The sequence below is a fragment of the Coregonus lavaretus genome, assembly GCF_964263955.1.
Source record: "Coregonus lavaretus genome assembly, chromosome: 27".
In the NCBI taxonomy this organism is placed as follows: domain Eukaryota; kingdom Metazoa; phylum Chordata; class Actinopteri; order Salmoniformes; family Salmonidae; genus Coregonus; species Coregonus lavaretus.
The window spans coordinates 23,935,802-23,951,597 of NC_140014.1; the positions used below are offsets into that span (position 1 = coordinate 23,935,802).

The 15,796-nt window shown below is 44.0% G+C and overlaps 1 protein-coding gene across 1 annotated transcript; it reads right to left on the reverse strand.

Moving 5' to 3' along the window:
• Window positions 1-7,763: 7,763 nt before the first annotated feature.
• Window positions 7,764-11,062, reverse strand: LOC311102438 (large ribosomal subunit protein bL35m-like). Its single transcript, XM_084143794.1, has 4 exons — window positions 10,221-11,062; window positions 9,087-9,249; window positions 8,664-8,808; window positions 7,764-8,545 (listed from the first exon to the last, which is right to left on the reverse strand). Exons 1-4 carry the CDS (start codon window positions 10,246-10,248, stop codon window positions 8,363-8,365), a joined length of 519 nt encoding a protein of 172 aa, XP_083999920.1. The 5' UTR covers window positions 10,249-11,062; the 3' UTR covers window positions 7,764-8,362.
• Between the last annotated feature and the right edge of the window lie 4,734 nt (window positions 11,063-15,796).

A 15,796-nucleotide genomic window follows, 5' to 3' on the forward strand; every position in this document is an offset into this window, starting at 1 on the left:
CATTTAAACTCTGTTTTTCCACAATTCCTGACATTTAATCCTGATAAAAATTCCCTGTCTTAGGTCAGTTAGGATCACAACTTTATTTTAAGAATGTGAAATGTCAGAATAATAGTAGAGAGAATGATTTATTTCAGCTTTTATTTCTTTCATCACATTCCCAGTGGGTCAGAAGTTTACATACTGTCACGATCGTTTACGGACGAGAAGGACCAAGGCGCAGCATGATATGCATTCATATTTATTTACATACTGAACACACGACAAACGAAACGTGAAGTCCAAGGTAGACAAAAAACATACCTCACACGGAACAAGATCCCACAACTAACAGGTGCCAAAAGGCTGCCTAAGTATGGTCCCCAATCAGAGACAACAAGCTACAGCTGCCTCTGATTGGGAACCACACCGGCCAACATAGATCTGCACATGCTAGATCTAAAACATAGAAATCAACATAGCAACACACAACACGGAAAATACACACCCTGACTCAACAAATACAAGTCCTCAGAGTCAGGGCGTGACAGTACCCCCCCCCCCCCCACAAAGGTGCGGACTCCGACGGCGCCACATAAACATAACAGGGTAGGGGCCGGGTGGGCATTCCGCCTCGGAGGCGGATCCGGCTCCGGGCGTGACCACCACCTATTATCCGCCTCCCTGTTGCGCCCCTGGTCTGGTCTGGAACCGCTGACTGGAGCTGTACCCGACGACGGTGGATCGAACTGCTCTGGCTCCGGAGTGGAGCCGCTGACCGGAGCTGGATCAGGCACCGGTGGAGCGGACTGCTCTGGCTCCGGAGTGGAGCCGCTGACCGGAGCTTGACTAGACCCCGGTGGAGCGGATTGCTCTGGCTCCGGAGTGGAGCAGCTGACCGGTGCCGGACCAGGGACCGGTGGAACAGGCACGGGCCGTGCCGGACTGGACACACGCACCACTGGCTTGGTGCGGGGAGTAGGAACGGGCCGGACCTGGCTGATGACGCGCACCCCTGGCTTGGTGCGGGGAGCAGGAACGGGCCGGACTGGGCTGACGACGCGCACCACTGGCTTGGTGCGGGGAACAGGAACGGGCCGTACCAGACTGGCGACACGCACCACTAGGCTGGTGCGGGGAGCAGGAACAGGCCGGGCATGCGACGCGCACCACTGGCTTGGTGCGAGGGACAGGCACAGGTCGGACCGGGCTGGCGACATGCACCACTGGCTTGGTGCGAGGGGCAGGAACAGGCCGGGCCGGGCTGGCGACGCGCACCACTGACTTGGTGCGAGGGTCAGGAACAGGTCGGACCGGGCTGGCGACGCGCACCACTGGCTTGGTGCGAGGGGCAGGAACAGGCCGGGCCAGCGACGCGCACCACTGGCTTGGTGCGAGGGACAGGAACAAGTCGGACCGGGCTGGCGACGCGCACCACTGGCTTGGTGCGAGGGGCAGGAACAGGCCGGGCCGGGCTGGCGACGCGCACCACTGGCTTGATGCGAGGAGCAGGAACGGGCCGAACCGTACTGGGAACACACACCACTGGCTTAGTGTGGGAAGCAGGAACGGGCCGGACCGGACTGGCGACACGCACCACTTGATTGGTGCGAGGAGCGGGACTGGGTTCCTTCATTAACCCCCGCTCCTTCTGCTGCCTAACCAGCTCCTCTCGCCGTGCCTCTACACTTTCCTTCTGCTCCCTCTGAACCAATGACCCCCCTAATCTGGTGGCCTCCTCTGCTAAACAGCGGAACCGCTCTATCGCAGCCTCCTGCTGCCTCGTCGTCCACGGCGTGAGCCCCCCCCCCTAAATTTTTTGGGGGATTGTCTCTCCCCCGTGATCATGGCCTCCATCCCTCTTGCCAGACTCTCGCTCATCTCCTCCCAAGTCCATCCTCTCTCCTCGTCACGCTGCTTGATCCAGGATTGGTGGGATCTTCTGTCACGATCGTTTACGGACGAGAAGGACCAAGGCGCAGCGTGATATGCATTCATATTTATTTACGTACTGAACACACGACAAAACAACAAACGAAACGTGAAGTCCAAGGTAGACAAAAAACATACCTCACACGGAACAAGATCCCACAACTAACAGGTGCCAAAAGGCTGCCTAAGTATGGTCCCCAATCAGAGACAACGAGCTACAGCTGCCTCTGATTGGGAACCACCCCGGCCAACATAGATCTGCACATGCTAGATCTAAAACATAGAAATCAACATAGCAACACACAACACGGAAAATACATACCCTGACTCAACAGAATCCTCAGAGTCAGGGCGTGACACACACACTCAATTAGCATTGCCTTTAAATTGTTTAACTTGGGTCAAACGTTTCGGGTAGCCTTCCACAAGCTTCCCACAATAAGTTGGGTGAATTTTGGCCCATTCCTCCTGACAGAGCTGGTGTAACTGAGTCAGGTTTTTAGGCATCCTTGCTCACACACGCTTTTTCAGTTCTGTCCACAAATTTTCTATAGGTTTGAGGTCAGGGCTTTGTGATGGCCACTCCAATAACTTGACTTTGTTGTCCATTTTTCCACAACTTTGGAAGTATGCTTGGGGTCATTGTCCATTTGGAAGACCCATTTGCAACCAAGCTTTAACTTCCTGACTGATGTCTTGAGATGTTGCTTCAATATATCCACATAATTTTCCTTCCTCATGATGCCATCTATTTTGTGAAGTGCACCAGTCCCTCCTGCAGCAAAGCACCCCCACAACATGATGCTGCCACCCCCGTGCTTCACGGTTGGGATGGTGTTCTTCGGCTTGCAAGCACCCCCTTTTTCCTCCAAACATAACGATGGTCATTATGGCCAAACCGTTCTATTTTTGTTTAATCAGGCCAGAGGACATTTCTCCAAAAAGTACAATCTTTGTCCCCATGTGCAGTTGCAAACCGTAGTCTGGCTTTTTATGGCGATTCCTTGCTGAGCGGCCTTTCAGGTTATGTCGATATAGGACTCGTTTTACTGTTGATATAGATACTTTTGTACCTGTTTCCTCCAGCATCTTCACAAGGTCCTTTGCTGTTGTTCTGGGATTGATTTGCAATTTTCGCACCAAAGTACGTTCATCTCTAGGAGACAGAACACGTCTCCTTCCTGAGCGGTATGACGGCTGCTTGGTCCCATGGTGTTTATACTTGCGTACTATTGTTTGTACAGATGAACGTGGTACCTTCAGGCTTTGGAAATTGCTCCCAAGGATGAACCAGACTTGTGGAGGTCTACAATGTTTTTTCTGAGGTCTTGGCTGATTTCTTTTGATTTTCCCATGATGTCAAGCAAAGAGGCACTGAGTTTGAAGGTAGGCCTTGAAATACATCCACAGGTACAACTCCAATTGACTCAAATGATGTCAATTAGCTTATCAGAAGCTTCTAAAGCCATGACATCATTTTCTGGAATTTTCCAAGCTGTTTAAAGGCACAGTCAACTTTGTGTATGTAAACTTCTGACCCAAAGGAATTGTGATACAGTGAATTATACGTGAAATAATCTGTCTGTAAACAATTGTTGGAAAAATTACTTGTCATGCACAAAGTAGATGTCCTAACCGACTTGCCAAAACTATAGTTTGTTAACAAGACATTTGTGGAGTGGTTGAAAAACAAGTTTTAATGACTCCAACCTAAGTGTATGTAAACATCCAACTTCAACTGTATATGAGAAAGTCTCAAAGATAGAGGACCAGAATGGAACTAGTGTCGGGCATGACCAGTACATGTGATACAGAGTGGCGGGTGCCTGATGACATCTAGAGCAGGTTGGGTCTATATCTGGATACAATCTGGCAAGTCTACTCCTGCAAAAGTGTAGGCGATTAAATACTTTAAACTGTAGTAACCCAGGATTGCAGAATGCAGGTGATATCGGAGATCTCGCTTCCAAACTCTTCCTCCCATGAACACTTTACATGGTCAAGAGTGGGGCATGCAATATTCTGAATAATGTCATACAGCATAGAAATGTGTCCCTTTACTTAGGGATCCAGGTTCAAACATTCATCAAGCCAGCTGGTGGGTGGGAGAGACGGGAAAATATTTTTTGTAAAGTTGTGTATCTGCAGGTACCTGAAGAAATGTGTCTGGGGTACTGTGCTCTCTAACTAGATGTTCAAAGAGAATAAATACACAGTCATGGAAAAGGTCTGTTACTCGTCAATCCTTTCTGAAACCATAGCTGGAAGGCTGTGTCTATGTGGTAGGGTGTGAAAAGTGGGTTGGAAATAAAAGGCATGGATGAGATCGCTTGTCTATGTCCAAAGTGGATCCTAAACTGAGACCATACACTTAGAAAAAAAGTTTCCAAAAGGGTTCTTCGGCTGTCCCCATAGGATAACCCTTTTTGGTTCCAGGTAGAACCATTTTTGGTAGTAATGGAAGAAATTGGGTAGGGCAAGACCCACCTCTCCTTTTTGTCTTTCGAAAAATGCTTTACGCAACCGTGGGATCTTTTTATTCCAAATGAAAGTAGGTATGTCTATCCAGTTCTTTAAAAAACTATTTTGCTATAAAGATAGGAATTGTTTGAAACAGATACAGGAATCTTGGCATGATGACCATCTTGACTCTGTGCGTGAGTGATATGGGGAGTGTCGACCAGCGATAGAGGTCCTGCTTGGCCTTCTCCAAGGCTGGCTTGAAATTTAAATTCAAGAGGTCTTTGAATATAGAAATGTTTCCTAATTAATAATAAATAAAAACCTGAGTTAATACTTGATGGAAGCACCTTTGTCAGCTATTACAGCTGTGAATCATTTGGAATACAATTCTACCAACTCTGCACTACTCATAGGGCTACATATGTCCGTTGTTTGTCAGAATTGCTCAAGCTCAGTACATTTGGTTAGGAATCATTGATGGAAAAAAACATTCAAACCTTGTCTCTGATTTTCAAGCAAATGTAAGTCAGGGTTGAGACTAGACCACTCAGGAACAGTCTCTTGGAAAGACATTCTGGTGTGTCTTTGGCATAAACATTTGTGTAATTGTGGTGGAAGCATTATGCTATGGGCATGCTTGTCACCGGCAGGGAGTTTGTCAGGATCAAAAGAAATATGAAAGGAGCAAAGCCCAGGTAAAAAGTTAGAGGAAAACCCGTCTCAGTCTTCTGAAAACCTAACCCTTGGATAGAGTTGTAGTTTTCCATGGGACAATTACACACATTTTTATAACAAAGACACACAAGAATGGCTATCCAAGAGGTGTTGAGTGTTCATGAATAGTCCAATCTCCATCCTGACTTAAATCTGCTTAAATAATCAGACAATATTGCTGTCCATCAATGATTCCCAACCAAATGTACTGAGCTTGAGCAATTTGACAAAAACAATGGCTATATGTTGCTCTAAGAGTTGGTAGAATATTATTCTAAATGATTCAGAACTGTAATGGCTGCCAAAGTTGCTTAAACCAAGTATTAACTCTGGGGAATGAAGACATACGCAATCAGTACATCCTCATTCTGTACTTCTTAGTAATTTAGAAACATTTCTATAATTTTTCCTTCACTTTGAAAATGTGGAGTAGGTTGTGTAGATAGGAAAACAATCAAATTGAATCCCTTTTAGATTAAATTTTAAGGCAGCAAAATGTGACGACTGTGCAAGGGGTGTGTAGACTTTCACTAGCGACTGTAGTACATCTGGCACATACTGTAGTGTGAAGGAGACAGAGGGTGTGTGCCATCAAGGTAGCACACGAGTGGGTTCCATAGTGTACAGACATTTGGATTGATTAGTCGGTCATTGAATACTTTTTGTATGTATGTACAGTGTGTGTGTGTATTTGTCATTCAGATAGTTTTTTTTATATTATGTTTAGAGACAAATGCATGTATGTGTCTCTGGTCATGTGTCATAAAACAGAATGTATAGTCACTATATCATTTTGTGGCTACTTGGTCACTGTTTGAGATGGAATCAGTCACCAGCAGAGTAGCAGGGTCAAATACTCAGTAATGAAGGATTTGACTCACTTGCCCTCTTTAGTTCACTGATCACCATGTTATAGATCATTACCAAAATGATTATTACATGGGATTAGTTAGTATTCAAATGAATAAATTGCTCTAAGTAGCAGAAATCATGACAATCAACTTTTCAATCTCGTTATGAATTATCTGGCATTTAAGTGTGTCATTCAATTGTTTTGTAAAAGTTTGTGTTACTCATGTCTTATAGGCATCACCATACATTTTAGTATTTTCAGGTTTAGCACACAAAACATACTTTGAAGTGTATAGCTATTGTATAACAAAAGATAGCCAGTGGCAAGGGCTATATACTCTGGTCCTTCTCCGAGTCTAAAAACACTGTGCAATACTCTGCTTTCACTGAGCAATTGTCAACTCACGGTTCTTACTTAAAACTCTACTTTTCTCAGTGTAGCCACAATTGTCGACCTGTCTTTTCCCAGCCAATGTGAGAGAGGAATTTCTAATTCCTCTCTCACACCTGCCTATTGCCTATATCTGTGAGGGCATAGCAATTCCTATAGGCAGGTTCCTAACCTTCTGTAAATGACATGAATATTGGGAAAGTGTTTTTGCCAAAAGTAGTGAATGACATACCGTCTATGTCTTAAATGAACGTTTCTGCACTGTAGGTATGTGAATTCACTTGGCTATTACACAATGCATCACTAAATCTTATGCTTGGGCAGCATTTTCTTTTTTTGTTCACTGTTCTCAATACAGTAGCTTAAATTAGAAATGAAAGCTTCTCCTCAGGTAAATGTGTTCAGTTTACACATCAAATTCAAACCCTTTCCGGTAGAAACATTTAGGTATAAACTTGTTTGCACATGGAATATCAGTAAGAGTTTCCTTCTAATTTGATTTGGGGGGGGGGGGGGGATATAGGCTATTCATGAGCAGATATTTGACCTGTGGTAGAATTTTAAATCAATTTTTGAAAAATAAAGTGAATCATTGCCATCTAGCAGCTGGTAAAGGAAAGTCATCATTGCATGATGGGCTCCCGAGTGGCGCAGCGGTCTAAGGCACTGCATCTCAGTGCTTGAGGCGTCACTACAGACCCCCTAGTTCGATTCCAGGCTGTATTGGGAGTCCCATAGGGCAGCGCACAATTGGCCCAGCGTTGTAGGGGTTTGGCCGGTGTAGGCCGTCATTGTAAATAAGAATTTGTTCTTAACTGACTTGCCTAGTTAAATAAATGTTAAATAAAATTTTAAAAATGATGTTTGTTATTTAGTAAATATGAAAATGATTTACATTATTATTTTGAAACACTTTGTGACAAGGTCAGGAAAGTTCTTCTCATGGACAAATACATAGGTTTCTACAACCTAGATTCAAATAAATTGTTTGAGGAACAGGTCTTATCTCTTTGGAATAAAAAGCCCACATTCCTCTCTTCTCTCGGATGGTCTCGGGGTAAAAAGTACCTTCTGGCAGGCCATAATCACTCACAATGCTCAAACTTGATTGTGAATTTCAGAAAAAAAGATGTGAAAGACAGGAATGATGGTCTAAAATGACTGGTCATTAAAAGTGCTTTCTCTATCACAGGAGGTTGGTGTCACCTTAATTGGGAAGGACAGGCTCTTGGTAATGGCTGGAATGGAATAGGTGAAATAGTATCAAATACTTCAAACATGGTTTGATGCCATTCCATTCGCGCCGTTCCAGCCATTATTATGAGCCGTCCTCTCCTCAGCAGCCTCCACTGCTCTGTATCATCAGTATTTCTGTTGGTGAACTGATAACAGTCAATAAATGAGAATGTGCTGCTGTGGCTTATTTATTTTTTGTATTATATTTTAATAGGTAATACATTTAAACAAATATTTTAGATAATTGATTCAACGACTGCGACAAGACAATGATATTTCCAGCTGTACCATCACAACCTAAATCCATCTACGTGGGTGTGGTGGGGGGTGGGGGCTGTGTGGTGTTACGATTCTGGAGACCGAAGGCCGTGTGGTGTTATGATTCTGGAGACCGAAGGCCGTGTGGGGTTATGATTCTGGAGACCGAAGGCCGTGTGGGGTTATGATTCTGGACAGTCAGATAGCAACAATGACAAGAAGCTGCCATGTGGGGAATAGTAGGTGGCTGGTTTCAGCTTGATGTATCATGTTATTGATAAAGTGTATTTTTTTAGGTGTTTTGACTCATGTCACGTCTATGCTAATATGTCTAAAATTCACTAGCTAACCAACAACTGTACCGGTGTATTTGAGAGAAGTGCTCATTGTGCACATTTATTTTCAAAAAAATTTTAGAGAGGAAATATAGTTTACATGTCAACAATCCTTTGATTCTAAGCCAACCCTGTCTGTTTTGCCCCAAGGGTTGCGCACACATCAGTTTTGTTGCTAAAGAAGCCACCGGCTATTAGACTTTTAGGTTGAGACACGTTCATGGTATTTCTTGTAGGGATCATTGACAAACCAGTTCCCCCTCTTCCAGAATTTTGTGGTAATTTTGTCCAAGAGCTTGTTCTGTGTTTCGCTACAAAACACATGCTCCCTTAAACGCTTCTTTCTGGCAGGCAATTTCTTCCACAGTTTTGTCTTGTATCCAGCCTGTTGAGAACCAGCAGTGTCAATTCAAAGACAGAGGAGACACTGAGATAAGGTCATTTACACAACCTTTATGGTTTCAGAAACTAAGGAAAACATAGAATGAGAGACACTACATTACCTTGCGTCTAATCCATAGGCCACAGTGCAGCCGCATGAACCTCTTCACCACTGATTTCACAGACTTCCTCCTCCCCTTCTTCAGGCTGATGTACGTGAGGTTTCTGCTTGGCTGCTGGACCCGGCTGGGAATGAGAGGTGCAACCCTGCAAGAACCAAGCCCCACCCAAATTAGTACAAATAAATTAAATAAAACCTTTCCAGTTTCATGTCATTCAAACAAACAAAGCCAGTGGATATGCCTGCCAACATCTTATTAATGGATTTTATTGATTCATCTTTCAAAGAAACAATTGAAACAAAAGCTAGGTAAACATGAATAGTAAAAAAAGCAAATTGCACTTAATGAATTGAATCTGCACAATAGAACTTGGTAGGTTGCATCTGATCAAGCTAAGCAGTACTATGCCATTCCAGCCCTCACCGTTGCAGGATGCTCTGTTGGGGTGTCTGGAAGGCTTTAGCAGACAGACAAGCCCATGCAGGGGTAGTAAGCACAGAACTCTGCACGGTTTGATTATGGATTATGGTGGAGAAGCGACATATCTGCTGCCCCCTGGCAAACAGAGTCAACGGCCTCAGCAAGCCTATCAATACAAGAGAAAGAAATTCCTAAAATTAGGGAAGCCATATAGCTACTTTTTTCACAGCTGATAACAGTTGCATATACAGGTAACTGCCAAACTAAACAAAACACTAACATAAAAGTGTCTTAATATGGTATTGGGCCACCATGAGCCAGAACAGCTTCAATGCACCTTGGCATAGATTCTACAAGTGTCTGAAACGCTACTGAAGGGATGTGACTCCCTTCTTCCAAAATAAATTCCATTATTTGAAGCTCTGATGGTGGTGGAAAACGCTGTCTCAGGCACCGCTCCAAAATCTTCCATAAGTGTTTAATTGTGTTGAGATTTGGTGACAGACAGCCATGGCATATGGTTTACATTGTTTTCATGCTCATCAGATCACTCTTGGCCTGTGGATGGGGGCATTATCATCCTATGGGGGCATACATGACCCTAAACATGATGGGCATTTAGCCACTCTAGCATGATGGTGGAAAATGTGTTTCATAATGAAAGCACGCATATTTTCCCCGTTTTTTCCCACGCCTTCTCGCCATTAAAAAAAATTAAGGAGGATATCGAAGCCTATGCAGCCTGAATGGAGAATGTTTTAGGTACGAACTGGTCCACGAGGGATAAGAATGTATTGCCGACTGCATACAATGCGTTTGGACGGTAAGATGAAATGACTCAATATCGCCATCTGCTGGCCTTTAGGCTAGTGCGGTTTGTCCTTCTGCTGCTCGAAAGTTTAGACAAAATATACACAGGAAAGTATTGTTTAGACTTTTGTATGTGACTAGTTTCAGGAAACTAGGCATATGTCACACGTCATTACTTCATGGATGGCTGGCGTTTTGCAAGCTCCGCCCCAATTTAGCCATTTTGTGATTTTGTTGTTTATTTTTACTTTATTTTCATGAAATGTATCCGCTATTATTTCTTACAACAGACAAGAACTCTTGAACAACAGATCAGCAGTTACTTACCCCAATTCTGTCTTCTACTTCGACTCATCTGCCCTGGGCTCTCTCTGTAATTCCAACCTAATTTTCGGCCTACACAGAAGGAAACGCAGGCGTTTCAGAGGCAAGAGAGGGGGGATCCTGGTGAGATTAAGGCGAAGGGAAAACCGGCCACCTCTTCATAATGTACAGTCACTTGATAATAAGATGGATCCCCTCTGTTGGCGGATTTGCTACCAACGGGCCTCTCAGAACTGCAATATTCTTTGATTTTCAGAAACATGGCTCTCAGACAAGATACCCCCACGGCTATCCAACTCGATGGATTCTCCATTCACCTGGCGGACAGGACAGAGGAGTTGGGGAAATCGAGGGGGGGGGGGGGTTTGCCTCTTCATCAACTCCAACTGGTGTGATAATTCCAGTGCGGTGGAAGTGTCGACCCACTGTTCACCCATCTTGGAATACCCGATGGTCAAATGACGACCCTTCTACCTCCCGAGGGAGTTGTTAGCTGTTATCGTGACTGCTGTATACATTCAACCTCAGGATTGCCTCTTCATCAACTCCAACTGGTGTGATAATTCCAGTGCGGTGGAAGTGTCGACCCACTGTTCACCCATCTTGGAATACCCGATGGTCAAATGACGACCCTTCTACCTCCCGAGGGAGTTGTTAGCTGTTATCGTGACTGCTGTATACATTCAACCTCAGGACAATCAAAATAACAAGCTGGCACTTAACGAACTGTACAAAGCTATAAACAAGCAGGAAAAACCCTAACACCAGAGGCTGCCTTTCTGGTTGCCAGCTATTTTAATTAGGCGTCACTAAGACACGTGATGCCCAACTCCCATCAACACGTCTCCAACGCCACTAGGGGCGATAAAAGTCCTAGACCACTGCTATTCTACCCACAAGCAACCATACAAGGCCTTTCCTCGTCTGCCATTCGGCAAATCAGATCATGAATCCGTACTCTTGCTTCCTGTTTACAAGCAGAAGCTGAAACAGGAAGTACCTGTGATTCACCAGAATCAGAGGTTATGCTACAGGACTCTTTTGCTAACACTGATTGGAATATGTTTTGAGACTCCACCAATAACAATGATGAGCTAACAACCTCCATCACCTGCTTCATTACCCACGGTGAGGGTTTGCTGCTTCCCCAATCAAAAGCCCTGGATGAACACAGAGGTTGGCGCTAAACTAAAGACCAGGGCTACCGTACACAGAGCTATTGTACATTTACATTTTAGTCATCTAGCAGACGCTCTTATCCAGAGCGACTTGCAGTTAGTGAATACATCTTTTTTTATACTACCCCCCCGTGGGAATCGAACCCACAACCCTGGCGTTGCAAACGCCATGCTCTATCTACTGAGCTACATCCCTGCCGGCCATTCCCTCCCCTACCCTGGACGACGCTGGGCCAATTGTGCGCCGCCCATGAGTCTCCCGGTCGCGGCCGGCTGCGACAGAGCCTGGATTCGAACCAGGATCTCTAGTGGCACAGTTAGCACTGCGATGCAGTACCTTAGACCACTGCGCCACTCAGGACAACCCTGATGCTACGACCGAAGACAGGAATAAGTACAAGAAGGCCCGCTATGACCCCCGCAGAGTCATTAAATGAGCAAAAGGACAATATAGGAATAAGGTGGAATCATATTACAGAAGCATCACTGCTTGGTATGGCAACAGCACCGCCCTCGATTGCATGGCGCTACAGAGGGTTGTGCGGACAGCACAGTACATTACTGGGGCCGAGCTCCCTGCCATCCAGGACCTCTATATCAGGCGGCGTGAAAAGAAGGCCCAGAAAATCGTCAAAGACCCCAACCACCCAAGCCATGGACTATTTTCTCTGCTGCCGCACAGCAAAAGGTACCGGTGCATCAAGTCTGACACCAACAGGCTCTTGAACAGCTTCTATCCCCAAGCCATGAGACTGCTAAATAGCTAACTAAATAGCTACACGGACTGAGTTTACCTTGTACTTTTATTGACCTTCTATTTCAATATTTGCACTGTCTCTATGCACACTCACAGGGCCCTACACACTCACTGTCACTCCAACACACAAACTCCATAATTTTTCTCACTCACACATAATATGCACATACATTTATACTGACTCTACAGACCCGCAAACACACTCACATGCAAACTGCTGCTACTCTGTTTATCTTATATCCTGTTGCCTAGTCCCCTTACCCCTGTACATACAGTGGGGAAAAAAAGTATTTAGTCAGCCACCAATTGTGCAAGTTCTCCCACTTAAAAAGATGAGAGGCCTGTAATTTTCAACATAGGTACACGTCAACTATGACAGACAAAATGAGAAAAGAAAATCCAGAAAATCACATTGTAGGATTTTTAATGAATTTATTTGCAAATTATGGTGGAAAATAAGTATTTGGTCAATAACAAAAGTTTCTCAATACTTTGTTATATACCCTTTGTTGGCAATGACACAGGTCAAACGTTTTCTATAAGTCTTCACAAGGTTTTCAGACACTGTTGCTGGTATTTAGGCCCATTCCTCCATGCAGATCTCCTCTAGAGCAGTGATGTTTTGGGGCTGTCGCTGGGCAACACGGACTTTCAACTCCCTCCAAAGATTTTCTATGGGGTTGAGATCTGGAGACTGGCTAGGCCACTCCAGGACCTTGAAATGCTTCTTACGAAGCCACTCCTTCGTTGCCCGGGCGGTGTGTTTGGGATCATTGTCATGCTGAAAGACCCAGCCACGTTTCATCTTCAATGCCCTTGCTGATGGAAGGAGGTTTTCACTCAAAATCTCACGATACATGGCCCCATTCATTCTTTCCTTTACACGGATCAGTCGTCCTGGTCCCTTTGCAGAAAAACAGCCCCAAAGCATGATGTTTCCACCCCCATGCTTCACAGTAGGTATGCTGTTCTTTGGATGCAACTCAGCATTATTTGTCCTCCAAACACGACGAGTTGAGTTTTTACCAAAAAGTTGTATTTTGGTTTCATCTGACATTCTCCCAATCCTCTTCTGGATCATCCAAATGCACTCTAGCAAACTTCAGACGGGCCTGGACATGTACTGGCTTAAGCAGGGGGACACGTCTGGCACTGCAGGATTTGAGTCCCTGGCGGCGTAGTGTGTTACTGATGGTAGGCTTTGTTACTTTGGTCCCAGCTCTCTGCAGGTCATTCACTAGGTCCCCCCGTGTGGTTCTGGGATTTTTGCTCACCGTTCTTGTGATCATTTTGACCCCACGGGGTGAGATCTTGCGTGGAGCCCCAGATCGAGGGAGATTATCAGTGGTCTTGTATGTCTTCCATTTCCTAATAATTGCTCCCACAGTTGATTTCTTCAAACCAAGCTGCTTACCTATTGCAGATTCAGTCTTCCCAGCCTGGTGCAGGTCTACAATTGTGTTTCTGGTGTCCTTTGACAGCTCTTTGGTCTTGGCCATAGTGGAGTTTGGAGTGTGACTGTTTGAGGTTGTGGACAGGTGTCTTTTATACTGATAACAAGTTCAAACAGGTGCCATTAATACAGGTAACGAGTGGAGGACAGAGGAGCCTCTTAAAGAAGAAGTTACAGGTCTGTGAGAGCCAGAAATCTTGCTTGTTTGTAGGTGACCAAATACTTATTTTCCACCATAATTTGCAAATAAATTCATTAAAAATCCTACAATGTGATTTTCTGGAATTTTTTTCCTCAATTTGTCTGTCATAGTTGACGTGTCCCTATGATGAAAATTACAGGCCTCTCTCATCTTTTTAAGTGGGAGAACTTGCACAATTGGTGGCTGACTAAATACTTTTCCCCCCCACTGTATCTACCTCCATCACTCCAGTATCCCTGCACATGTAAATATGGTATTGGATCTGACTTAAATATTTCCTGTAAACAGTATGCTAACTTACTTTATTGTGTATTTCATATTTCCTATTTTTATTTCTTGTATTTTTTTTATTTTTTTTAAGTAATACATTGTTATTGATTTTTGCATTGTTGGGTTTTGAGTTTGCAAGAAAGGCATTTCACTGTACTTGTGCATGTGACATTAAAACTTGAATCTAGTTGGTTTAGCCACGGAAAAAGACAGGAAAATTCCCGCTGCTGGCCATAATTGGCTGAGATAATGGATGGGCTGGACATGCCAAGAGATGAGTTCGGATTGGTCTGCCATGTAGCACGCTTCTGTCTATAACATGAGCTGCTCAGTATGTGTAGGTAAATCCTTTACGTGGCTGTTTTTGAAAGATATCATGAAGAACTGCAAAAGTGTTGCTCTCCACTTTCTGGAGGACCGAGTTTTTAAATCAGCTGAATGCCCGGTGGAAGCAGAGTATGATAGCTAAGGAGATGGAGAAAATTATGGCGTTTGATTGCAAATATGCGGAGGGAGTTGAAAAGAGAACACAGGCTGTTGTATAAAACACCCGTCTCCGGATTACATCTTCAAACTGAGGGCAACAATGGCATCCGTGACAGAGAGGGAGAAGCATTCATACATGTATACAGGTAAGAGAGTGTAGCTAGTTACATTTTCAGATATTATATGTTTCAAATTTTGTCAGAAAGTTGTTTTCAAGTTAAAGCGTACTATTAGCTAGCTAGCTATTGTTAGCTGGCTGGCTCGGTAGCTAACATTACGTGTATGATCTGTGTAGCAATATTATTCATATCTCAGAGCCATTTGCATTGCTAGTTATAGCCTAATGTTAGCTAACTAGCTAACATTGAACCTAGTTGGTTAGCTACCTGCAGATTCATGCAGGGTAGTAACGTTACGAGTTGGGAGTATGGTTAATTGTTTAGCTAGCTAGCTAACAAGCTAGAAACTAACCAAAACATTGTTTAGAAAGTTACTTTTAGTTGCCTAAACAAAAGACTCCACTGTGCAAGTAACCATTTCACTGTACCGTTTACAACTTCTGTATCCTGTGCATGTGACAAATAAACTTTGATTTTATTTGATATAATGTGTGTTTACCAGAGATGGTAATGTGAAGAACAATATGACCTGCACCAAAGTCAAATTAGGATATAACGTCAGGCCAATGAGACAGTGTCCAACTTCTAAAATTCTCCGGTAGAATGCCCTGCTTTTATTTTGTCACACTCACAACCATAAGCTATTTTCTGTAATTAGCTCGCCATTAACTTGTAAATAATGATCTTGTAGTGAGTTTATTTTCCTGTAATAATGAAAACAAATTAGCTAAAGTTAAGACCTTGTCAGATATGATATGGTCATGATTTGAACTGGCTAGCCAGCTAATTTAACGTTCGCTAGCTAACTAACAAGCTAGAAACTAACCAAAACATTATTTAGAAAGTACTTTTAGTTGCCTGGTTTGCTAGATTGACACATCCTAAATTCATTTTTAAAACGGATGGGTGCATTGGTGTTTAAATACACCAGTTATGCCATTCTGGACCACCAGGCTGCTGATGTCAAGCAGCCTGTAGTTTTTGTGTTTATACTTTTTCATAACAACAACAAGTTTGATGTCGGACGACAATCTAATGTTCATGATGTCACTGCGACAACTGTCTACAGCCATGTCGATAGACGTAGTATAAACCAGCCTTTAGTCTTGACATC